This window comes from Neolamprologus multifasciatus, chromosome 14 (assembly GCF_963576455.1).
Source record: "Neolamprologus multifasciatus chromosome 14, fNeoMul1.2, whole genome shotgun sequence".
Classification (NCBI taxonomy): Eukaryota; Metazoa; Chordata; class Actinopteri; order Cichliformes; family Cichlidae; genus Neolamprologus; species Neolamprologus multifasciatus.
Window position 1 is genome coordinate 21,034,709 of NC_140452.1, and position 24,408 is coordinate 21,059,116.

Consider the following 24,408-nt stretch of genomic DNA (forward strand, 5'->3'; position numbering starts at 1 on the left):
CTGCATGCTAAAAGATCTTTTGTTAAAAGGGTTGGCGTAATAAGCAAATGCTTCAGCCAATACCTTTTGATTAGCCTTGTCTCATGCTGTCTTGCTTTGTGGTAAATCTTTGTTCTGTCTTCACTGAGATATTTGAATGCTAATCAATAAAAACATATCACACACTAAACTCCAAACAATACATTATGTTACAGATTTTAATATTAATTAGTCATTGTCAATTGTTGATTTGTCCTGTTCTCATTGTATGACAAATTATGATGGCTGTTTGGTAGCTGTTTGCATACAATGCATACTCTCTCTCTCTTCATATGTGTGTATGTGTGTGTGTGTGTGTGGTGGTGGTGGTGGTGGTGGTGAGGGGGGGGGGGGCAGAGGGAGTGTTCGCCCGGGGCGCCAAACAGGCTAGGACCGCCACTGCTCTGGTACACAGGTGTTCGTACTGATCTTTCGTTAGTCAGCGCTAATCTTTTTTTTCACGGCGTAACTGTACGGTCTGTTCCTCCCGTATACGGACTGTATACGCTATACGTGTTGTGCAGCCCATTGTCACTCCTGTATTGTTCCTCCTCGGTTACGGTTGGCTGAGGGAGGAGCTCGCGGGACCGGCTGGCTGTCACGCGGGGGGTGTTCATCTGACAGTCTGGTATTCTCCTCCGTGCTGCTCAAGTGCAAGGAAACAAGTGAGTGCAGCCTCACGGGGCTCGCTGTTTCTCTCTTTGAAGGGCTCGCTGTTTCTCTCTTTAAACCATCTAGCTGTATTTTTATTGTGCGCGTGGATATAATGCGTAGTTTCTGCACGCGGAGATTTCGATATAGCTGTAAGCTAGATGTAAATCACAGCGGGGGTGTCAAACATTGGGCACGGGGGCCAAAATCTGACGGCAAAGACTCCGATGTCATACCAAAAAGTGATTTTTGCTATTTACATGTTTGTTATTTGTTTTGTTTTTTCGTTTTTTTTTAATATTGTTTATACAGCTAAACAGGTATTGTGATTTATGAAAGGTTTATATATGAAATAAAGAGGTGGCCAGTTTTTGCAAGCATCATTATGACGTGTTTGACATTGTTATCAGCCCAGTCCATTTTATTACTTAAAATATCTCTACAGAACTTTTATGTTTCGCTGCCAGCTTGTCCAGGTCTCTCTTGAGACTGTTTACCTGGATAAATAAAGATGTATAAAAGTCACAACAGGCAACAACTGATTGCAGCTTCTGAATTTTTTTTTTCCATCTCATTGTGTCTTGACATCATTTATTTTTAAGTTTTACAGCTTTTCCTGCTGTTAAAGACCTTTCTCCCTTGGCTGTTCATTATGGCGCCATTAATAAAAATAATACTAATAATAATTATAATGACAACTAATAAGTTAATAAGTGCTAGTTAAATAATTAAATGACAGCAAAATTCCTGTTTTTTCTCTCTCTACAGCAGGATTTCATTGTCATGTAGAAAACCTGAGATGTACTGTTGGAATTGCACTTCTTTTCCTCAATTTATTTCAGGAATTAAATGCGTAGTTAAACTTTGTTACACTAAAAGAAAGGGCTATACAGGCTGATAGACTACTTCAGTCATTTTGGCTGTAAAACTAAAAAAAAAATCACTGAGGAGTTACTGTAATGTGAAGTGCACATGGTAAAATCTATGCAGCGCTGATTTTACCATGTGCTGATCAGGCAGCAGTGCCTTGCGACTGTCTTGTGTTACAATGATACACTGAATGTCCCCGTAAAGCTCGTCTTTTGTCTGTAGCATGAAGGGTAATAATGTTAAAGAGAGCATGTAAAGAAAAGGTTAAGATGTGGGCCGCGATGTAAAATTAGTTTGACATCATTGACCTATTGGTCTTAGTGTTAGCCTAAAGTTTTGGCCTTCTTATATATAAATAATGATGCTTGTTTACTTCATTTAAACCCTTGTTATACTAATAGGCTGCTGTACAGCTGTAGTCTGTATATGATCTTCATCAATTCTGCAGAACGAGGCAGAAAGTGTTTTCTGTACCCAACATATATATTTTTTTCTGCATTTGCTCTCTTACCTTCTGTTAATTAGAAACATAGGTGAGCTGTGATTAATGTTTAATATTTAATTACCAGGAAGCGTTTCAGCTGAAATGTAGAAATATTTGCAATGAAAATGTTTCACAGCAGCTAAATCCATTCATGTGTGGTTACTCTGGCCATGTGGCTAACATAAAGAACAAAAAGCCAAATAGGCTGCATGTATCTCTGATAAAACTAAGCATTTCAGTACCTGCATGTTGTCTGTTTTCTACTAAGCTGGATTGTAGCTGACTTTGGTCTAGACACGCATTATCATAAATCTTGGCAGTCTGCGGGCCCACCCAGTCATTCTAACAGCAAACATGTTTACTTAGGGTGGTTAACGTATTGCGTGATGAATCAGTGCCAAGAAACCGGTCAAACGGAGACCCAGGAGGAGCTGACGGAACTGGTGTGTCAGGAGGCTGATCTCAAAGATGGACAGTAAGTCACAATGCAATTCACCACATCTGTTTGTGATACCTTTGCAAACAGGAAACCGGGTCAAAAGTTCAAAATCAGTGCAGAGGGATCAGAGAAGCAATGGTCATATACGACACAGCGAAAAATCAAAAACAAACACCGGGAGCAAACACCTGATCTGTCACCCAGGGAAGCACGGTATCTTATTCCAACGTTTCTTAACGAAATGGTGAATGTAATTGAAAGGATATATTTGAACCCAAGATGTTATATTTTCCTAAACCAAACCAAGTGGCCGAAGTAAATGAAATAGTTTAAAGGAGAAGAAAGCTCTTTGGCAGAAAGCCCTGAAGCCAGGCCTTTGCTGCTAATCTTAAAAGATGTGCAGACCGACCTTCAGGTGGCACAGTAATTGTGTGATCCACTACTTGGCAAATTAATTAGTGATATTTACAAGCTATTGGGAAAGAGCACAATAACAGGGATTTAAAAAAAACAGAGGTATGTTAGAAACAACATCAAAATAAAAGAGGAAAATGGTCAAATATAAAAAAGGTTTTTATAATGATTTCTTCTTTTGCTCCTTTTGTGTTCATGCAGAATGAAAGAAGTAACTGTGGGGGATCAGAAGGTGCTGCTAGTCCGCAGCGAGGGTCAGTACAGCGCTGTTGGAGGCACGTGCTCTCATTACGGTGCACCTCTGATCAAGGGTAAGGACTTAAGTTACGTCTCGGCTATTTATCTTTCTCGCTTTCTTTCACTTTCTAAGTTGCATGCTCTGTGTCAATTCAGGGACACTGGTTGGTGACAGAGTGAGATGTCCTTTTCATGGTGCGTGCTTCAATGTCAGGAATGGAGATATTGAGGATTATCCAGGTCTGGACAGTCTGCCCTGCTACAAGGTGAAATGGCACTTATCACAAGTTCATCCAGGATTTTCTTTGTCATGATTCTGGTTTTCTGCTCAGTCACTTCCTGTATTGTGAAATATTTTACGTTGCCTTTTTTTTTTTTTTTAGCCCTCTTTCTGCCACACCTGTATTCAAGTCGTCTCTGTAGTATATATACAAACGCCTCCTGCCTAACACTGCAATGTTGTCAGATATTCTTGGTCAAAGGCTTTAGAGAAGTTTGCGAGTGGTATTGTTTGTTTCATCCCTTACTTTTGGTTTACACCTACCTCAATTCAACAGCTGGATTTTTGGATTTGACCTCTGATTCTGTGGCTTCCTGCATCTGGGTCATTTTCTCCATTGTTTATTACATTTTCTCACAAATTGATGGATTCATTTTGTGGCTCATCTGCCCAAAGAGTCGATCAGCTTATGCCATGGTGAGGTGTCCCTCATTCATCTGTCCCATCTCGCTTCACCAGAATCACTACAGCTACAGTTTTGGTCAAAAATTGGATCACTGCGATCAGCTAATGCGTCTTCACTCAGATTGTGCTCAAGTTCAAGGTCATACATGTTACTTTTACAGGCAGTAACGTGTGTATTGTGATCGCTCATGAGACGATTTGACTAATATACCGCTGAAGTTCTGGTTCCAGTTTAATGTAATTGTATAAAGAATAAAGATATATTAAAGGAGTTTAAATTAATTAAGGGCTCAGATCATTTTAACAATATTTATATTTATATTTGATCTTATGAAAAACATTTAGGAGTTTTTTATTTTTGTTTTTTGCATCTGAGCTTCTCAAACAGGGAATGTTTGATCAAAAAAAGGCAAAGATAATGTATGAAAAGGGCTTTTCTTTCTAAACCTATACACGTCTGGTTCTGTTATCCTATCTCATTATGGTTCAGCAAACTTTCTGCCTATTAAAAATGTTTTCAGGGAAGCTATTCTGTTCACCTACAGTCAGGCAACAATCATAAATGTGGTTTTATTTAACAGGTCAAAGTTGAAGACAACAAGGTGTACGTTTCAATCAACAAAAAAGTAAGGCAGATCAGGTATAAGATGATTAAAATGAACCAAAGTGCACTTTTATGTTGTGTTACAATGCACTGTGTGTTTGTCTCAGTCTCTGACTGTAACCAAACGGGTGAAAGAGATGTGCAGTGTGGTGCCGGACGTCAAACATACTATTCTGCTCGTAGGAGGAGGTGAGAACTTTGCAATGAATATGAGATGGAAATATTCATCAGTCCGTTTTAACCAACAGGCAGGTTTAAGGCATGGCAGCTTTTTGTACTATTTAAAGTATTCAGGCAAAAGTGAAGACAGAGACTAGGAGGTATATAAAAAAAATCACAGTCCTGAACATAGAAACTGTAATTTCAGGCCCCGCCTCTCTGGTCTGCGCTGAGACGCTTCGGCAAAATTGCTACCAGGGTCGCATCATCATCATAACTAAAGACTCCGTGCCTCCGTTTGATAAACCCAAACTGAGCAAGGTAAGCACCAGGATAAGGGGGTAGATGCTCCATGTGTTTGTATTTCTGCCTTTTGATTTATGTTTTTCTCTCTGAGTGGTTTTAGTGAGTGGCATTCCTTCTTTCAGGCTCTGAATGTGGAGAGCAGCAGCATCCTTCTCCGGCCAGATGACTTTTATCAACGATACGGGATAGAGATGTGGACGAAGAAAGAGGTTAGAATGTGTTTTTGATGCACTCTCGCCAAGTTTTGGAAATCAATCTTCTCTTGGGGAATAGTTAGATCTGCGGGCCTTAAGAGGGTCTGCTGTTTGGTAATCGGTGTAGTATTAATAGCAGTTTTATTTATTTAGTACATTTAATTATGCTCAGACTCAACGTGCTTAGCACATGTTACGGATTCAAATATTGGGGATGGATACAAGAGGAAAACCAAAATAACCACACTGGTCCGGCCGGGTCAAGTCAAACGATGATTTAATGAACACACGCGTGGGAGATGGACACCATACAGCAGACAGCATCAGATCTCAAAATGGTGGAGCCTTGATCAAACTCTTATAGCCTCTAGTGGCCCCCACCTAATCATAAAAGCCTAAACATTCACATTCTTTCTCTCACACAGCGCCTAAGCTACGACCTTGGCTCCCTGTTTATCTGCTCCTGATGAGATGGGGCAGTATGCTCTGTTCTCTTCTAATCAGACAAATAAGGTGATGACTTTCTGTGAACAATATTTCTTATAACTCAGCAGTATAATGCATCATAAAACAATATCATCCATTCACAATAAATCAGCAGTCTAATGTAATGCAAATCAGTTTACCAAATGTAATAGTTATCACCTTCTTCTAATTCAGGAGCATAATGCAAACTAAAACTACATAATAATTCACAATCTTTAATTAGGGGTCTAACATGGCATAAAATAATATCATAATCCGACAATTCCCCCTGATGAGCTCTTTAGACTTAAAGAGCTCACTTACACCCTGCAATCCAGTGTTGCCGGGTTCATTTCTCCTTACTCCTCAGGCCCTTTGTCCCCCTGTTGGGTGAACCATATGTGAGATGACCTCTATGTTTGCGCAGTTCAGATGCAAGAAAAACTTTTATTACCACAACAACAGTAGGTACAGGTGATACTCCCATCACTCCCCAGTTCTCCAACAGCTTTATTTCGGTGCTACCTTATACCCTCCAAACGTACTCAGACTAGAACCTCTGTCCGAGGAGCTTTTAACCTTTATTTTATGGCTGTAGGCACCAGTGTCTTCCAGTCGGGTGATCCTCTGCTCTTGTTTCCTTCAACCTCAGGGGTTAGACAACCCTTCAGTCGTTGCACAGATCAGGGGATTATTCTGCCCCGATTTCAAACAATGATCTGTGTATTCTGGGATCACAGCTGTGTTCCCCAGGAAAAGGAACAGAAAGGTGTTCTCCTTATGACCAACAGCCTCTCGAACGTCGTTGGTGTGGTGTTCCTGGATTTCCGTCAACCCCTTCATGATTATTGCTGTGTTTATGGGATCCATCCTTTTGAGGTGACTAACTGGAGCCCAAAATGCCATGACACTTGAACCCAGTTGATGTTTCCGCAGTCACCGTGTCTGTCTCTGCTGCGAAGGATACTCATATATCTGTGACCTCGTCTGGTGTCTGTTCCTTTCTCTGTAAGAGACAGAAAACCAAAACACCTCTCTTCCTAGCTCTAACAATCTAATGTTGCTGTCTACTGATCTTTTGGTGGTTCAGAATTTGTTTAAAATATTCAGAATGTCCCAAGGACTTATCCTAATTTAGTGTATGTGTGTGTAAGCGTGTTTGCATTTAGCCCGCTGCACTGGCATTTCCTACACTTTATCAGTCCGGACTATCGCCGAACGAAGCTTATGACCTTCAAAAGACCAAGTGCCAACTCATTATAAGCACATTTGCAAGATATGTATAAAAATGATTAAAACCACTCATTCTAATAAAAGACATAAACAAATTAGCCATTTCTAATTCTAACATGTGTCCATTCAATGAAGCTAGAAAATTAAAAGAAAAGGTTAGTGACCTCATATCTCAGAAAGTATCAGACTTTCTCCTATCCAGTGTCGTTGCTCCAGTCTTGTTATCCTGTGTTAGGGAATGAAATCAATTTAATTGTCATGTTAAATCTGTTCAACTCCTGGCTCCGCCCAGAGTCTGCGTCTTCACAATCGTCTACAAACAAAACCTGTATTATTATGAACTTCACTTCAACATGAACTTGTTGACTACTTTTGACACCTGTAGATAGAAGATTAACATCGGGTTATAACAATCACTGTAATACAAATGTTAATATGTCAATAGCTTCAATAAATGTTCAATGCAATGCTTGTTATATGATTCTAATGTAACAATAATGCTGATGCTAAAATAACAGTAAAACACACCCTTTTTATCCCTTACTAACCACAGCAGGGGCATCTATGTTTTAATTCAGCCATGAAGCTCACCTGATTCATCACTGAGCCCCACCGGCACTGGCATTTGACAGGGTGGCGCTGCATATTCTTCCTTTAATGTCACTATTTTCAATCTGTTAATTAGAGTGCTTAAACATGAAGTAGACTACGTCCACTACAAGTCAATACAGCTATAAATGTGGCCAATTATCAATCTATTACCAATCAATAACAAAAAATAGCTTTTATTTTATGCATGCTTTTAGTCAACCACTCACCCACAGGATCTCCAATCCCAGAAAATTACTTCTCCTCATTTAATAAGTCTGTCCTCCTTCCATGCCCTGGTAACAGGTCCATCCAGAGCCATATCATCTTGAAATATACATACAACAAGCCAAACCCCACCTTGGTCACACCAACCCTTTTCCGCCCTGAAGATGTCCAACGCCATCTTAGTCTGGACTGTCAAAGGTGACTTTAACGCTGACTGTTCCGACAATCCATTTATAACCTTTCCTGGTCAGATTAGCCAATCCCTGCACACTGGAATAAACATAATCAACATGATCAACATTTTTCCTGCGTGTTTTTCACCATCTTATTGATTCCAACGCTCCATCCTTATGTGGTTTGCTACATTATGTTTATCTAGAATTCCACTCTGTCTCTAAATGTTTGAAGAATTTTTCATGTTTGGGGTCAAGTTTTAAGAATTTGACCATACGTGAAATTAATGATGTTATCACCCCCATCGGGGCTTACCTTTCCCACTTCTGATGATATTCCTCCCTATTCTTTGCAAGTACCCCTTTTGGTGGCGAGAAACTGTTGGTGTGGTCAAGTGGGTGCTGTAAAAACAAAAGCTCAGGACAGAACAGTTATCAGTCATGTACTTCATACAAAATTAGCATATATTGAATTTCATATTGATCCTCTGAGTGTAATGGTACATTTTAATTTGAATTTATCAAAGCTAAACACAATACTTTTTCTTTATTTAATGCTCTTGTTCTTGTGCAGCACCACATCTCAGCACATGCCCCTGTCGGTTCTATCTTACTTTTCTAAATTATTGACTATTTCAATGGAGAACCTAAATGACGTGGACCAGTGTTTGTCATTACATATCTCTATTTTGAATGTGACACGTCTATCATTCCCCTATTATTCATAGACATCAATAGAGGGGTTTTTTTTGCTTTTTTTTCTATCAAAATTAATTGGCTTTTTTTTTTACAGTGGCCTGCTATGGTTAATAATAACATGTTCAGTCTTGAATGAAATCAAAGCTTCTCTTCACTTTAGCATTTAACATTCCCAACAATATAATGTGATGCATTAATCGAAACACAGCTAATAAAACACAATTTTCTTGATGGAAACATCAGTAGCTCAAAATTAGCAACCAAAGGGTTAAGTTTGCAGTTCACATTCATGTGAAGCTACAGCCTCCCCCTTTAGTCTCTGTTCTCCTTCTACTCCTGCAAAAACAAAACAAAGCAAGACAAAACATCCACCCTTCTTTTACAGGCGGGGTGAATTGTTTGTGGACATTTACTAATCCTAAAGTCGGTACCGTTTTTGTCTCAGTGTCAAGTCAGTTAAAACTTTTAGTCGTCAGTCCCTCACAGTCCAGTCACATGCATACATTCACACACATTCATACCAGATATTGCTGATAATGGAGTCTCACACGCAACCTATTCGAGGCTCCATCACCAGCAAGATGACGTCATCATTTTAAAGGAAAACAGTTCCTTGTTTTTTTTGGACTGGATTGACTCGCTGCAATCCTTTTAGGTTCAGGACTTCTCATATGATCAATGTCCCATATAAGTGAATTTCTCCAGAGCCCATTATAATCATGGAGAAAAATACTTTGCAACTGTTTTCAGTAAGAATGTTTTATAGCGCTTTAAAGTTCAATCTCTCAGGCCTGGATTAAAGAGCTGATTTGTTAAATCAGGAACTCACAAAATACCAAAATATCACCACCGGTGGATCACTCCTCTCAGATGTTCTTATTTCAGTGCACTGTAACAAAAGCAAAGACAAACGTAACCAATAAAATACTCATATAATAACAAATACTGGGGCCCGTTGGAAACATGTCCAAGCATAAAACCATCTTTCTCTCTCTTAGAGAAAGAAAACAATCCAAACCTCACTGATAAAATCAACCTAGTGTTAAGCAAAACCCAAAATCAACCAAAACTTCACCAGAAATTTTTTCTCCGTCCCGGGACAATATTGTGTAGGCATACAGGTACCGTAACTTCTTTTTGCACTGACAAAAACGTGTTGGACTTATTTGATTCAATAGTGGACACCAGTTGCACACAAATGTTTTGCTTTGGTAGAAACTTAAACAACTGAGTTAAATCAACACAACCTTTTCATATTCAGTTAACCTGTGCATTTTGAGTTCATAAAACACAATTAAAACCTGTTCAGATGGAGTAAGTTGAGCTCCTGGAATATTTTAATCCTTCACAATTCTGTCATTTTATTTCAACACTATTCAATAACTTTTATCCAAATTCTACTTGGTCCCTTAAATACTACATGTTGTCTTCATATTGCCTACGGTTCAACAAAGTCTAAATTCTGGTTACCATAAAAATTGAATGGGTCTACAACAACTACCATCCTCCTATCTTTATCCTAATTGCACGAGGGCTGGGAAATAACTCTAAAGTGATAGGTTACGAGGCAGGGTGCACCCCGAACAGGTCACCAGTCTATCACCTAGAAACAAACAACCATTTACACTTACATTCACGGATAATTTAAAATCATCAATTAACCTAGCTCTAACAGCTGCATGACTTTTCACTGTGGCAGGAAACCAGAATACCCAGAGAGAAACCACTGCAAACTAACCAGACTGTGGACTTGCACCCAGGACCTTCTTACTGTGGAGCAACAGCACTCACCAGCATGCCAACAATGTAGGAAATACAGGGAAGCTATGATTTCCTGTTGAATTTTGTACAGATCTTTAAAGCCTGAGGCGATTGTATTAAATACACGTGGGATGCTTACGTAAATCCAAGGGCTGGCCCCCTTTTCTTTTTTTTATTTTCTTTTATTATTTATTTATTAATTTTTTTCAGTGTGTTCCTCCTTCAATTAAATCTCAATCACAAAAATGTGGCGCTCCGAAATAAGGCTCACACCGTTAATTCATCATTTTCACTCTGTACCACTGCTCCTTATCAGGCTGTGTGAAGCACAGTAAACAATTCAGTCGAGGCCTTGAGCCATAAACAGACATCACTCACAGACATTGTTTTTATAACCAAACTGACTTAGACCCTGTCCCCTAAATCTACACAAATGCCCTCTGGGTGACATGAAATGCATTTAACCAATTAACAATCAATGGCTTCTTCTTGTTGTAACAAATTCTGTATTTGGACGTTTGTGTGCAGCATTTTGCGTATCAGCATAGCATTTGTTAGTAAAGCATTCTTCATTGCATCAGCGTGTGTGTATCACTCTTCATTGCACAAACATGTATATGTATGTGTGTATGTGTGTGTGTGTGGATCACTTCTCAGTGAATTGAATCAACATTTCGATTTGTGTGCGTGTGTGTGTGTCATTTCTCAGTGAATCTACAAGTGCATATGTGTTCATATGTGTGTTTCTCTTGCTTCTGAGTCAGTGTATGTAGATGTGTGTGTTTGTGTTCATCACTTTCCTGTTCTGGTGTTCTGGGTAAACCATGGCCTGAAGCGTGCTCTGGGGTCCTGCTCTCCCCCTTTTCAGTCCGTTTGGGTCCATTGGTGCTGCTGCCCAAAGTTCTCTCCATACTGGTTCTGGCCCCAATTGAGGCAGTCCTTTTCTCCAGTGTCCTGCATCTTCTCCTTGTCCAGCTCCTCCTTAACTTGACCCTTTTGCTTCTGTAGCTCCTTCAGGGTTTGCTCCTTCTGTTGGAGCTTCTCGTCAGGTTTGGCAACCTCCTGCTCCAGCAAGCTCCGGCCTGATTTCAAGTCTTGTATCTGGGACTCTAAGCCTGACTGATGGGTTCGATTAGCAGCCAGCTCCTCCTGAGCCATGCTCAGTTTCTGCTCTGATGCCTTGAGCTCTTACTGAGGACAGAAACCTCAGAGTCTTTTCCGTACACGTCAGATTGAAGTTTATTGATGTTTTCCTTGCTTTGTTCCACGGCCTTCTGCAGCTCTGCTGTCCGGCTCTTCTCAGAGGTCAGCTCCTGGCTGAGCCCCGACACCTGTGCCTTCAGCTTATGTTCTTCTGCTGCTTTTGTCCAATCTGAGGTGCCTCCTGACCTCAGTCACTCCTCGTGTCTCTGGCACGCCCTTTTTGCTGCCCGATCATCCGTGTTAGTCCGTCACTGTCCTGCACAGGTTTAATGCAGTGTTGTTAAGGTCAGCATTTTTTGCTCGGCCTCACTTTTCATCCGGGCTTAGTAGGCATCTCGTCACAGCTCTGTCAGCTGAAGCTGTCTGGAAATCTCCCCCGTGTAGTGAAACGGGCCTTGGATTTAACGTTCTCCGTCTCCGCTGCATGAGATCTTTTTCCTGCAGCCCTGTTGACATTCTCAGGCTGTTGTTGTGGGTCCAGCTGCTGTAGCATTTGGTCAGGGTCACATCAAAGATGGTAGAGGGGAGAGCAGGAGTCCAGGTCAGCCTCGGCTTTCCGGGCCGACAAAGCAGCCTGTAATTAAGCATAAAGAGAAAAAACAAAAACAAAACAAAAACAGACAAACAGGAAAATGATGTTGTTTTGGCTGTGTTATTCAGAGAGGGGCCAGGCCCTGTGTCAGCCTTCTCCCCCCCCTTTTTTTGTTTTTTCTCACTATATAATCAACTCCTAACCCACCAAATTGACAGGACAACACAGGTACACGTTAAAATTCTTAAGATCATGTTTAACAATTCAAAAAAGGAATTTTATTTCATTCAGTAATCTCTTGTATTAATCAATCAGAGGAAAACATGTCACAATTTGACTCGTTTAACCACTAAATTTGTTGTTTCATCACTGGTTGTTCATACCAGTGTCTGTCTTTTTGAAGTCAAGTTGTTGTCCTGCAACCCAGAGAGTTTATTTGTTAGTAGTGGATAAACTTTATCATTTAACATCAGGTGTATGTTAAGTTTTGCTGCTTTAAGCTTGCTGGAAAATCTTCACGTGTTCATGAGTGTAAGCTGTTTCTTCATTGCGTGTATGTGCGTTTGTGGGTGGGTTATTTTAACTTTTTTCTCAAACAAGGCATTTCTCTAATTGTGTGTGTTTTTAATTTTGTTTCCCAAATTTTGATTTCCCACCTTAAATAACAGCATTCCATGTCTTCAGCCAGGAATTAGAGCTTGCTTGTGAGATTCAGGGACACATGGTGCCAAAAACAATTCAGTGAAAAACTTGCCTGAAAATTTCCAATGATGGTAACCGATAACTGGAGGAGAAGATGTCCTTTAAGCTTCTTTTTTGGGTGGGGACAAAGTGAGAGGTCAAACTGTAAAATTTTGAGCCAGAGCTTGGCCTGTGTGTCGTCCCAATTTTATTAATCTATCCTTTTGCTGCTGTACTCAGGTCTCCAGGTTGAGAGAAATCCACCTGTATTAAGAGACTAAAACATCAACTTACTATTTCTTTTCTGAAAACATTCACTTACTATTTCTTTTCTGAAAACATTCACTTACTATTTCTTTTCTGAAAACATTCACTTACTATTTCTTTTCTGAAAACATCCATTCGCTTCATCTGCCTAGATTTTACTCTCTCTCTCTCTTGGAGCATAGTTCACACAGTCAGGCAGTTGCCTTTTATGGGCATGCAAATTTCCGGTCACTTACCCCCAGCAGCTGCGAAGCCGTCTCTCCCATATCAAAACTCAGCCAAACATTAAACATTCACCGTAGTCATTCAAAACTTTATTTGTAATATTATAATCAGCAAAATCAGCGTTTTAATTACAGGCATGTATCATTGTTTGCAAATCATACTTATAAAACTCAATAACACGCTAAACAGGAAGTCCTCTGTGGGCTTCACAGCAGCCACCTCATTTGCATGTTCACACACTATCTAAAAATAGCTCGCAGCGCTGCAGCGCGCTGTCGTCACACACAGCCTCGTTTCACACTCAACTTTCTATTATATTACAAAGACGTCTTATATTTACAATCACTCTCAGGCCTGAAAGTTTTAGCGCCTACACAATTTTGACAAATTTAAGATAACGGGTCCAACCGAAGAAAGTCCAACTTTTTTGTAATCAATTAACCAGTATCAGACTCTAACTGTATCTGGCCTCATCTCTAAAGTCCCTAACTCAATTTAAAGTGTCCAAAAAAGCGCAGATAAGGAGACTCTAACTCCTAGCTTGTTCCAGGATGCCCTGTACCCCACAGTCAAGCCAACTGAACTAACCCTGTTCGCCGACAGGTCAAGGTCGCGCGTCCGCGGCCAGGAGGGAGCGTAACCTCCGGGCTATGCGCCTCTTAGTGGACTCTAACCACCGTTCTAACAAAATTTATAATACTTTTAAACAACAGACAACACCCAAAAAACAAGAGTATGACTGAGGCAGATGCAACGTTATGGACATTGGAGACTCTAACTCGCAAAATGACCAACACAGATGCAATCCTTAGACCAATGGAGACTCTAACTCACAAAATGACCAATTCCCTATCCAACTACCTGAGACTCTAACTCAGTATTATTTTCCTTTACCTTGGGACTCTAACCCAGTATTATTACCTTTACCTGAGACTCTAACTCAGTATTATTACTTTATCTTGGGACTCTAACCCAGTATTATTACTTATAAGCTTACTTCAAGTTTCAACACTCATGAGATTTTTTCCTCAAAATCAAAACAGACACTCACCGGCAACTTTTACTGAATAGACATTTAATTTTATCGTCCAATTCAGCACACTTCGGATAAAATCAACAGGCCTGTGCCTACCTCTTTTATAAAGGCGCCTGTCCACTCAGTTCGATTGCCGGATAATGTCTGCCCGTCTGACCACCTCGGACCGTCCAAGCCTCCAAAACTTCCACCCCAATACCACAGGACGAGCCCCCAAAACTGTTACGGATTCAAATATTGGGGATGGATACAAGAGGAAAACCAAAATAACCACACTGGTCCGGCCGGGTCAAGTCAAACGATGATTTAATGAACACACGCGTGGGAGATGGACACCATACAGCAGACAGCATCAGATCTCAAAATGGTGGAGCCTTGATCAAACTCTTATAGCCTCTAGTGGCCCCCACCTAATCATAAAAGCCTAAACATTCACATTCTTTCTCACACACAGCGCCTAAGCTACGACCTTGGCTCCCTGTTTATCTGCTCCTGATGAGATGGGGCAGTATGCTCTGTTCTCTTCTAATCAGACAAATAAGGTGATGACTTTCTGTGAACAATATTTCTTATAACTCAGCAGTATAATGCATCATAAAACAATATCATCCATTCACAATAAATCAGCAGTCTAATGTAATGCAAATCAGTTTACCAAATGTAATAGTTATCACCTTCTTCTAATTCAGGAGCATAATGCAAACTAAAACTACATAATAATTCACAATCTTTAATTAGGGGTCTAACATGGCATAAAATAATATCATAATCCGACACACAGAAGATAAAAACATCAGTGCCTGTGTAGGTTTAGAATGAAAACAGCAAAATAAAACTAAAATACAAGCGAACATACACATGCACACCCACACACACTTAGTCCAGTTTCTTGGCCTGTGAGAGAAGAAAGGTTTTTAAGTGTGTTTCTGAATGTAGACACAGCTGGAACTGACCTCAGGTCAGTAACTGAAAGCACCCTCAGCACACTTGGATCTAATTCTGGAGACGGTAAAATGGTAAATGGACAAGTTCTTGTATAGCACTTTTCGACTTGAGCAGTCAAAGCTCTTTATACAGCATGTCAACTTGGGGTTCAAGGATAATTCAAGGATACTGGCAGGCAAACTGGAGCAAACCACAAAACCTCCAATTAATAGATGACTTGCTCTACTTCCTGAGCTACTGCCACAGGTGCTGCAGTTTTATAAAAATATCTTCACCTGATAGCAAGACTGTCCTATGTTGGTAAAAATGTAATTAGGGTGCAGAGAAGCTGATGCCAGTCCCTGGGCAGATCACTGGTTCATCTCCGGGTCAACATGGAGAAAGGCAACAGTTCACGCTTACGTGATCTCATACTTATTTGTTTTTCCTGAACAAGTTTGCTCTTAAAGTTAACTCCATTCAGGCAGAGTGAATCCTAAGCATCTTCTGGTCAGCTCCGCTGAGAATCATTAAAGCGATGGTTGGGACTTCCAGTCGATCAGTCCATTAAAACCGATTATTATGAATTTCAAAATGTTATTTGGTTTTCAAATGTACCTGTTTACAGTGACATCAACTTTAAGAGCAGGAAATTAATTAGACATATAATACCTTTCTTTCTGCTTTTTTTCAAGTATTTATCAGGTAACCTATATTTGACAACGGCGTAATAAAACTAGAAGTTTTGGTGTGCCACCCGTGTATTTTTTATCACCCCCATATGGCCACATCTATGAAAAAAATCTGTAATTGTGTTTTGAACTGGGAGCCAGTGAAGTGACTTGACTACAGGGGTATGTTTTTGTGTATGTGTAAGGTTTGTATGTTGCTTTGCAGGTGGTGTCAGTAAATCCGGCCAAGAAGGAAGTGAAAATGAGTGATGGCACTCTGCAGCATTACGACCAGCTCCTCATCGCAACAGGCTGCAGGTGAGACCGTCTTTAATGAGCAAAAGCAAACGTACATTGTATGTGTCACAACATGTCACAAGTTGTGGTCCCTTTTTAAAATTTTATTTTTTTTGTTCACAGGGCACGGCCGCTCACCTGTCCTGGTTCAGACCTGGAAGGAGTAAAGTTACTGCAGAGTTACGAAGACGCCAAAGACATTTACAGCTCCAGCCTTGCCCAGAAAGTAGTTGTTACCGGAGCGTCTTTCATAGGTTATTAAATAAGGTTTCTTTTTTTATGTTAAAGAATGAGACACCTTTCATCTTTTTGCCCATCGGGGTTGACGTGACGCTCTTTGCTCTGACAGCTACGCCACACAAATGTGCACGTCGCTTATGTGTTTTTCATTTGCATATTAGGTATGGAGGTGGCGTCCTACTTTTCAGACAAAGCTGCCAGTGTGGCTATGGTTGGCACTACTCAATACCCGTTTGAATGCACTCTGGGGTCAGAGATTGGCCAGCTGAGTATGCAAGTGCGCGACTATGATGACAACAGTTTTCAGTGCTACTCTTTTGGATATTTTTTTAAATTAACATAATTAAAACACAGTTTTTCACTTTCAGATGTTGGAAGAAAAAAATGTGAAGTTCCACATGAACGATCGAGTCACCGAGATCAGAGGAGAGAATGGGAAGGTATCTCTGCCTGCCATTATTTTCATGCCTGACGGTTTGGTTAATGATTGTAGAACAGGAATACATGTCACCCGCAGCATTATTAACAAGGATCAAACATCAACCCTCATGGTATCGCTTGTAAAATAACCCATTATCTCTGAAGTCTAATATAGTCTGCTTAAACAAAGCCATAACTGATGTTTTTTTGGGGGGGGGGTTTTCAGGTGAAGCAGGTGGTGTTGAAGAGTGGTGTAGTCCTGGAGGCTGATGTTGTGATTGCTGGCATTGGTAGTTATTTTTCTACTTCAGTGTTCAGAAGGTCTGCCTGAAATGCAAATCAAGTTTGGGAGTGTTTGAGTGTGGAGACGTTTGGATGTGTGTTGTTTGCTAACATTGCTTTATGAGTGATGATTGTTTTAAACAAAGTCAGACAGAAACTTCATGTGTAGTTCCACCAATATCAGAGTCAAATATGTTTTTCAGGTGTAATCCCCAATTCAGACTTATTGGCAGGAAGCGAGGTGGAAGTGGATTCAAGGAAAGCTGTGATTGTTGACAAGGTAACGCAGCCTGTAGTGGGTACAGCCGAACTTATGCTGATATAACTAAAGCATAAAGCATGGCACCCAGAAGTGTCTACGTTTCTTTAACTGTTACCGTAAGCTTTGATGGTGAGCCAGCATCGTCAATATGAGTACACTTTTGCTTTTCCTACGTTAAAAATATTAAAATTTTCTTTCTTACATTATCTGCACATCTGATGACCACTAACCAAAATAAACCTGTCAAATCAACAGTCTGGTTCATTCTTACAAAGAATGAATGTAAGTTCATGATCATAGTAATATTTCCTCAGTTTAAATAAATAAATAAATAATTAAATAAAACAGCTTCACAGCATCTAACAGAGTCATAAACACTCTCAAGGAGGCGAAAGTGTTATTTTCAAAGTCTACAATCAAGAGACGACGTCATGAATGTAAATGGAGAGAGTTTACATCAAGGTGAAAACTACTGATTTCACTCAAGGACATGGAAGGTCAGATTAGACGTTGCCAGAAAACATCTAAAAGAGCTGGCACAGCTCTGGAAATAAATCTCTGGACAGGTGAAAACAAGATGAATGTGTACCAGAGTGATGGGAGGAGAAAAGTATAGAGAAAGACAGAAAAAGCTCAAGATCTGAAGCATATCACATCATCTGTCAAGCTTGGATGCCTATGTTATGTCATGAAAGTCCTCGCAATCAATCAGCTCTTGATTGTATGATTTACAATCCACTGTGGTGGCGTACAGAGGCAAAAACTAAAAAGAATCATAGCCCTAACTGTGTGCCCTGATGACTGGAGGGAATAGCTGCACGTATGTATTTTACACATCTTATGTTGAGGTTCTTGCTGTAGCCTTTATTCATCTATTCTAACAGTTCATGAGGACCAACGTACCAGATATTTTTGCCGCTGGAGATGTTACCTCTTTCCCTCTGACCATTCGAGGCGACCAGAGGGTCAGCATTGGTCACTGGCAAATGTCACACGCTCACGGTGAGAGGCTGAAGGACTGTGTTTTTCATTCAGTCGAAAACTTAATAATGGGTGATTTAATGCCGAGTTAAACCTTATCATTGTTTTTTGTACCAGGAAGAGTAGCGGCTCTGAACATGCTGAAGAAATCCACAAAAATCGAGTCTGTTCCTTTCTTCTGGACTGTTTTGCTTGGGAAGAGTATCCGATACACCGGTGGAGTGTTGACTTCTAAATGTCACCTTTAAAATGTAATTTTTTTTAAGACGAGGCTGTGTTAAATCTTTGTTCCTCCTCACATTTCCTCTTTCTAGGCTATGGGGAAGGATACACAGAAATTATATTCAAAGGCAAAGTGGAAGAAAGGAAATTTCTGGCTTTCTACATAAAGTGAGTGCAGAGTTGGCCCCGAACAGCTGACCATAAGCTTGTCCTCTGTGTGTAAAATTTCTCACGTTACCCTTTTTTTTTTTTTTTTTTTTTTTGACAGGGATGATGTGGTGGTGGCAGCGGCCAGCCTGATGTTCGATCCTGCCGTGGCTCGCATCGCAGAGCTGATGGCTAGAGGCCAAATCTTAACAAAAGCACAGGCTCAGTGAGTGCTCTCCTGCATTTATACAAGTTAGACCGTAAAATATACAAAAATGTTTAGTTCCTCAACTGTAATATTGGTTACATTTGTTGTTGGTTTCTTCCTGTTAAAAGGGAGTTTTTCCTTCCCACAGTTACCAAGTGCTTGCTTGTCGGGAGTTGTCTGACTGTTGGGGTTTTCTCCTTATGATTGTAGGGTAAAAAGCACCTTTAGGTGATATATATATATATTTATTTATGTATATATATTTATTTTTTGCTGTGATTTGGGACCATATAAATAAAATTGAATTGAATCATGCTGCTTTCCAGTTACCTCTGAAATTAAATGTTCGAACATCTAATCTCCCATCTAACTGATGGGAGCGACATTGACTTCTGTATGATCAGAAGCCATATGCGTTCACTAGAAAAACTGCAGCTTGAAAGTTCACTTTTTAGCCTTGGAAGTGTTATTATTGGAGTGTTTATGCTAAAACAACCTGCAATCTAAAACATGAAAAATACTTAAAGTAAAATTTGATGACAACTATTATTTATAGCAGTTTTAACCACTACTGTATGCTACCAAAACCAACCTTAGTTCATGTTTTAAAAAATAATAAACCCAGCCACTAGCTTATAACGTGAAAGCTGCTCAGTGTTTAATCTTTGTTTTCTCCTCTTCTCTTCTGTTCAGAGCTGAAGACCTGAGCTGGCTGCAGATATAACCAGGATTTACGCCTCTCAGCGATGAGTGATGTCATCTCTTGCTTTGGTTTTCTCTCCTTCTGTCTGACATGACATCAATTAATCCACTTTCTGCCTCAGGCTGCCTGGAAACCAGCCGGCCTCTCTTATCTGCTCTTATTAAAGAGCCCTGTTACTATAGTAGCAGTCACAGCTTTATTGAATTCTCTCTTTGTGCACACTGATCTCTCTCTGAATTCGTTTTTTTTTTTCTGGTTGCTTTACTAAAGGTGTGATGTCTTAAGAAGGTACAGTCTGTAGTTAAGGTTAGCAATGCAACATTAAATTGTGACAAGAAAAATCCCCCACACATCTACTCCACCAGCAGCCTGAATCCCTGGGGCAAGACATGAGGGATCTGCGCTTTCATGTTGTTTATGCTAAATTAGATTCTGACCCATCTAAACCTCGCAACAGAAATCATCAGACCAGGCAACATTTTACATTCTCCTGTCCATTTTTGATGAGCTGTGTAAACTGAAGCTTCAGTTTCCTTTTTTCAGCTGACAGGAGTGTCACCCAGTGTGGTCCTCTGCTGCTGTACCTCATCTGCATCAGGGTTTGCGATACTGTGCTCCCAGAGATGCTTTTCTAGATATCTTGATTGTAACCAATGGTTATTTGTTACTGTTACCTTCAGCTTCAGATTGAAGCTGTCTGGTCATTCTCTTCCAACATGAACGAGGCATTTTTATGCTGAGAACTCACTGGATATGTTCTCTTTTTTAGACCGTTCTCTGTAAACCCTCGAGATTTCTATGTGGGAAAATCCCAGCAGATCAGCAGCTTCTGAAATACTCAGACCAGCCAGTTTGGCACCAACAATCTCATCACATTCAAAGTCACTTAAAGCAGCTTTCCTTCACATTCAGACACTCAGTTTGAACTTCAAGAGATAACCAGCTGCTGTGATGTGATTGGATGATTCAATATTTGTACAGTTGAACAGGTGTACCTAACAAAGTGGCCACTGAGTGCATTTAGGTGTTTTTATGAGCTGAAAATGTTAAGACTTTATCAACTTTCTCAGTTACTTAAATGTCTTTTTCATTTCATACTATACACTCAAAACTTCTTAGACACACACGTCACTACACTTCACATGAGAATACATTTAGAACATTTACAAAACACTTTAAAATACTGCCCATGAAAGATAAATAAGATAAAAAGTTTGTTTTTGACCTCTTTTTTATGTGTACTGTAGTGCCTTAATACATTATACAACAGAGTTGTAGCTCATGTATTCCTTATGATATGAGAAAGTGTGCGGCATCTTTAAACATGGTTTAGTTCCTTAAAATAAAGAGATCTCCTTTATGGTGGTAAAGATGTTAAACATGTGCAACACTTTTCTGTTTCAACACCCCTGAATGTTTACATCATTTCGTATTTAACACTGTCAGCTTGTCGGCAGCTGCTTGTCATGCATCCACTTCAGTACCTGAATGTTGCTGTTTAAATCCCCTATAATGCAGTCGTTTTATTATGCTGTTGTAAAATTCCATATCAAATATTAAACACGGGTTATTATGTCATTAAGTCTTTTTATTTCCACTTCTGTAAATGTTGTTGTTCACATGGTAATTATGACATGAGCCTAAAGAAGCTCAAACTCTGAGTTGATAGTGTTACAGAGAAACATACTTGTGTTTTCTACAAAATACATTTTAATGTCTAAATATTAAATATGGAGACACGTCACTGGCCACGATCTGTGAGATTATCTACAAGATTCCCCATAAGTTAGTAAAATTATGTCTTTATAAAGCCAACTTCAAAAATGACATTTCTGTTAAGCCTTCAGATCAGTCACTTGCATCTTCATTTGCTTGTTTTAGAGCACTGCTTCACGGAGGATCCCAGTTTGTCAGCCAGCAGAAATGGGTTGAGGTGGCAATACTGAGAAGATAAAACTATGTTAATATCATAACTTAAGCACGCTGAAGCGTTAACTACCGATATCAAAACACCAATTAACGACCTGCACCCTTAATGATGAGTTTTGACATCTCAGTCAATATCACTAAAAACGTGATTTGACGACCGCTCAGTTCAGAAAAGAGCTTCAAGAGTTTTTCTTAGTTCGCTCTCAAGGGGTAAAAAGTTAACATTTAAAAGCATTTTCGCCACAGTGAACTTGTGGTGTTGGATACCTCTGCCGTTGTCTCCGACTTGGACTCCTGTTTATCCAACATCTGGATTTTAAAGTCGGAGGAGAAACGAGAACTCTGGAGGATTGCTGCCATCTCTCCGTTTACCTGCACTGATACATCTTTCTGTGTAAGAGAAAAGAGTTTCATTGGATATCTATGTCTTTTCTCTGAAACGAAAAACTATAACACTTCCAGACTAATTATCACCTGTGTTTTTAGAATAAAAGCAGGTTAATAAATGTCTCTGCGTACATGCTGATAAGAGAAAGGGTGCCTTTTATACCTTGAAGCAGTGGGAGGAATCAAAGTCCAGCTGATCTGGGAATTCTGCCAACGTCCCTTTATAGGTCACAGTAGCGTTTGACATCGCTGGACTTCTGGGCTGCTTGAAGAGCCTGTAAGTGCCTGAAGCATAACTGATGTCGCCTACAAAATGAAGAGCTTGCTCAATTGTGAAATCAGAGTGAATGCTGTCTGAAAATGTGCCTCTTTGTTACCTGCTTTTGCTTTGAGCTCACTGTTGTAGACCACAATGTGGCTCGCTGAGACGAGGTGTGGAGAGCTGAAACCCACGCTGTGGGCCAATGAGATTAGATTGGGCCAAAACAGAGAGCCACCCATCCCCTCACCTAGGTCAGAGGAGACGGGGATTGAAGAGTTATCGGTGACAGCAGAGATGGTTGGCTTTGAATTAACTGGATTTAGAAGTAGTGTTTGTTTTACCCCACAGGACTGCGTCTTGCTTCATGTGATCAGGGATGATCTTACTGGCAAACATGTCACTGAAGTAAAGCTCACCTCCCTCCTGTATGAAATAAGTGGGTGCATCTTATATTCCTATATTTCTTTGTGTGTGTGTGAAAGCATGTTAACATTTCTTTGTGTTAATGATGATTCGTCAGGGTAACCTTCAAGACGTTGTAGGCTTGCTGCAGCACTGCTCTTTTATCAGCACATAGACAAATCACACAGTTGGATCTGAAGAGATTACAAAGAGGGGAAAAAAACTTTAACAACCAAATTAAAGCTCCTTTTTTTCACCTGACAGCCAACACAACTACATCATTTAAACCTACATCACTACATCCATGGAGTCACTCTGAATGCCGGCTTCGTTGAGGTTCTCCATGTAGCCCTGGACAAATGTGACGTTGGGCTCCTTATAGCCAAACTTATCTTGATGATACTGAACATACTGACGAGCTGCTGTGATCTAAAAGAACATGAATTAACCACATCAGGAAGGGGCAGACATCAAAGTGCCATCTGTGCAGAAACCTGTAATTACCAGCTCCTGTGTCATGTCGATCCCAGTCACGTGTCCATTCGGCCCAACCAGTTTACTAAAAGCATAGCAGTCTCTGCCGGAGCCACTGCCGAGGTCCAGGACTCTGCAGCCCTCGAGCTTTGCTGGAAATGGAAGACCACAGCCGAAGAACCTGAAGAGAGCCAATAACACCAGTCATTACAGGAAAACCTGTTGTCTCTAATCAGGCTGTATAGAATGATCCCATAAGTGGGAATCTCAAAAATCTGATTGTCTGGGTCTATTCCATGTCAGCTGACCAAATGTTTCCAGCCTGAGCAAAAGTGAAAAGATCAGGATAAGTGGAAGAAAATCTATGGAAAGATGTGGTGTCTGGTAGTAAGATGTCCAAAGTTTGTGATTGTGATAATGTTTGGCCTTGCTTTTCCAAAATGAAGTTTGGAAAAATTCATATTTGTGTTTACAGGCACCATCAAAGGCCTCATTGAGTCTATCTTTTTTTTTTGAAGTCACAGTAGCAGACACGTGGCTTCTGCTCCACAGAAAAACAGACAACACTGCTTAGAAATGTTTGAAGATGCTACTGAATATTACAAAGTGCATCATCATCCTGGAACTTTCTTTAGGTAACTCAAATATGGTCGGCTGGGATTTTTTTTCCTACTGCTGATATCAGATAAGAATAAAAACACCTTTAATTGCTTATGATTCCAAAGCGAGATTTCACCTTTTGGTCACCTCAGGGTGAACCTCACTCAGAGCTTCGGTAACACTTCTGGGCGCTGGTCTGCAGGACGATCCGCAGGAGGCGGCACCTGTCTGCAGATCACCCGAGGACTCCAGTCGCTTGCCGTAGTATTTCTGCACAGCCACATTAACAGCTGTCCTCATGCACGTTTATTAAGACAACGTACTGCAAAGTTGACACCGCAAACCTTTCTTTTGCAGAATATATAAAATAACCTGCAAAGAAACTTATTAAAAACAAAAGAAATTCCACTGGTTATAAATTAATTAACTATTCTGCAATGCTCGAATAACTGGACAAAATAAAAAAAATGTCCATAAACTGTGAATGAACAGAAAGCTGAGCAGTGTCTGGGCGACACTCAGGACTAGAGTACCTTCACATTTTCCCGCACGTCCTCACTGGTCGCCATTTCTTCCGAGAAGCTGTCCAAATTACAAAAACTAAGTTCAAATGGTGTAAAAATCAGTCAGTGTACTGGTGTGAAAGACGAGAGTGGGGTCACATCTGGCCGTTCTTCCGGTGTGGTCTTTTCACAATAAAGGCATCATTGTTTGTCTGTCGTGACAGGCTTTTTTTGGCGGGGGGTGGCGGCAAAGCAATTTACATTTGTCTTGATGCATTCTCAATCCTCCAGGAAAGTAAATCTCCAAAAGTTGATTCTCTTCATGTGGAAGTAGCGTTTTGT

The 24,408-nt window shown here is 40.3% G+C and overlaps 2 protein-coding genes across 2 annotated transcripts; one reads left to right on the forward strand and one right to left on the reverse strand.

Moving 5' to 3' along the window:
- Positions 1 to 412: 412 nt before the first annotated feature.
- aifm4 (apoptosis inducing factor mitochondria associated 4) lies at positions 413 to 21,242 on the forward strand. The gene is made up of 19 exons (XM_085184566.1): positions 413 to 683; positions 2,390 to 2,498; positions 3,078 to 3,187; positions 3,270 to 3,379; positions 4,380 to 4,424; positions 4,510 to 4,591; positions 4,770 to 4,882; positions 4,990 to 5,076; positions 15,974 to 16,065; positions 16,168 to 16,298; positions 16,446 to 16,561; positions 16,653 to 16,724; positions 16,931 to 16,994; positions 17,190 to 17,266; positions 18,133 to 18,250; positions 18,347 to 18,445; positions 18,544 to 18,619; positions 18,720 to 18,824; positions 19,500 to 21,242. Exons 2-19 carry the CDS (start codon positions 2,410 to 2,412, stop codon positions 19,528 to 19,530), a joined length of 1,617 nt encoding a protein of 538 aa, XP_085040692.1. The 5' UTR covers positions 413 to 683; positions 2,390 to 2,409; the 3' UTR covers positions 19,531 to 21,242.
- LOC146504002 (arsenite methyltransferase) lies at positions 19,745 to 24,261 on the reverse strand. The gene is made up of 10 exons (XM_085184569.1): positions 24,097 to 24,261; positions 23,700 to 23,833; positions 22,994 to 23,144; positions 22,782 to 22,918; positions 22,614 to 22,683; positions 22,429 to 22,510; positions 22,203 to 22,334; positions 21,989 to 22,131; positions 21,706 to 21,828; positions 19,745 to 21,451 (listed from the first exon to the last, which is right to left on the reverse strand). The coding sequence occupies exons 1-10, from the start codon at positions 24,130 to 24,132 to the stop codon at positions 21,374 to 21,376; spliced, it is 1,086 nt and encodes a 361-aa protein (XP_085040695.1). The 5' UTR covers positions 24,133 to 24,261; the 3' UTR covers positions 19,745 to 21,373.
- Between the last annotated feature and the right edge of the window lie 147 nt (positions 24,262 to 24,408).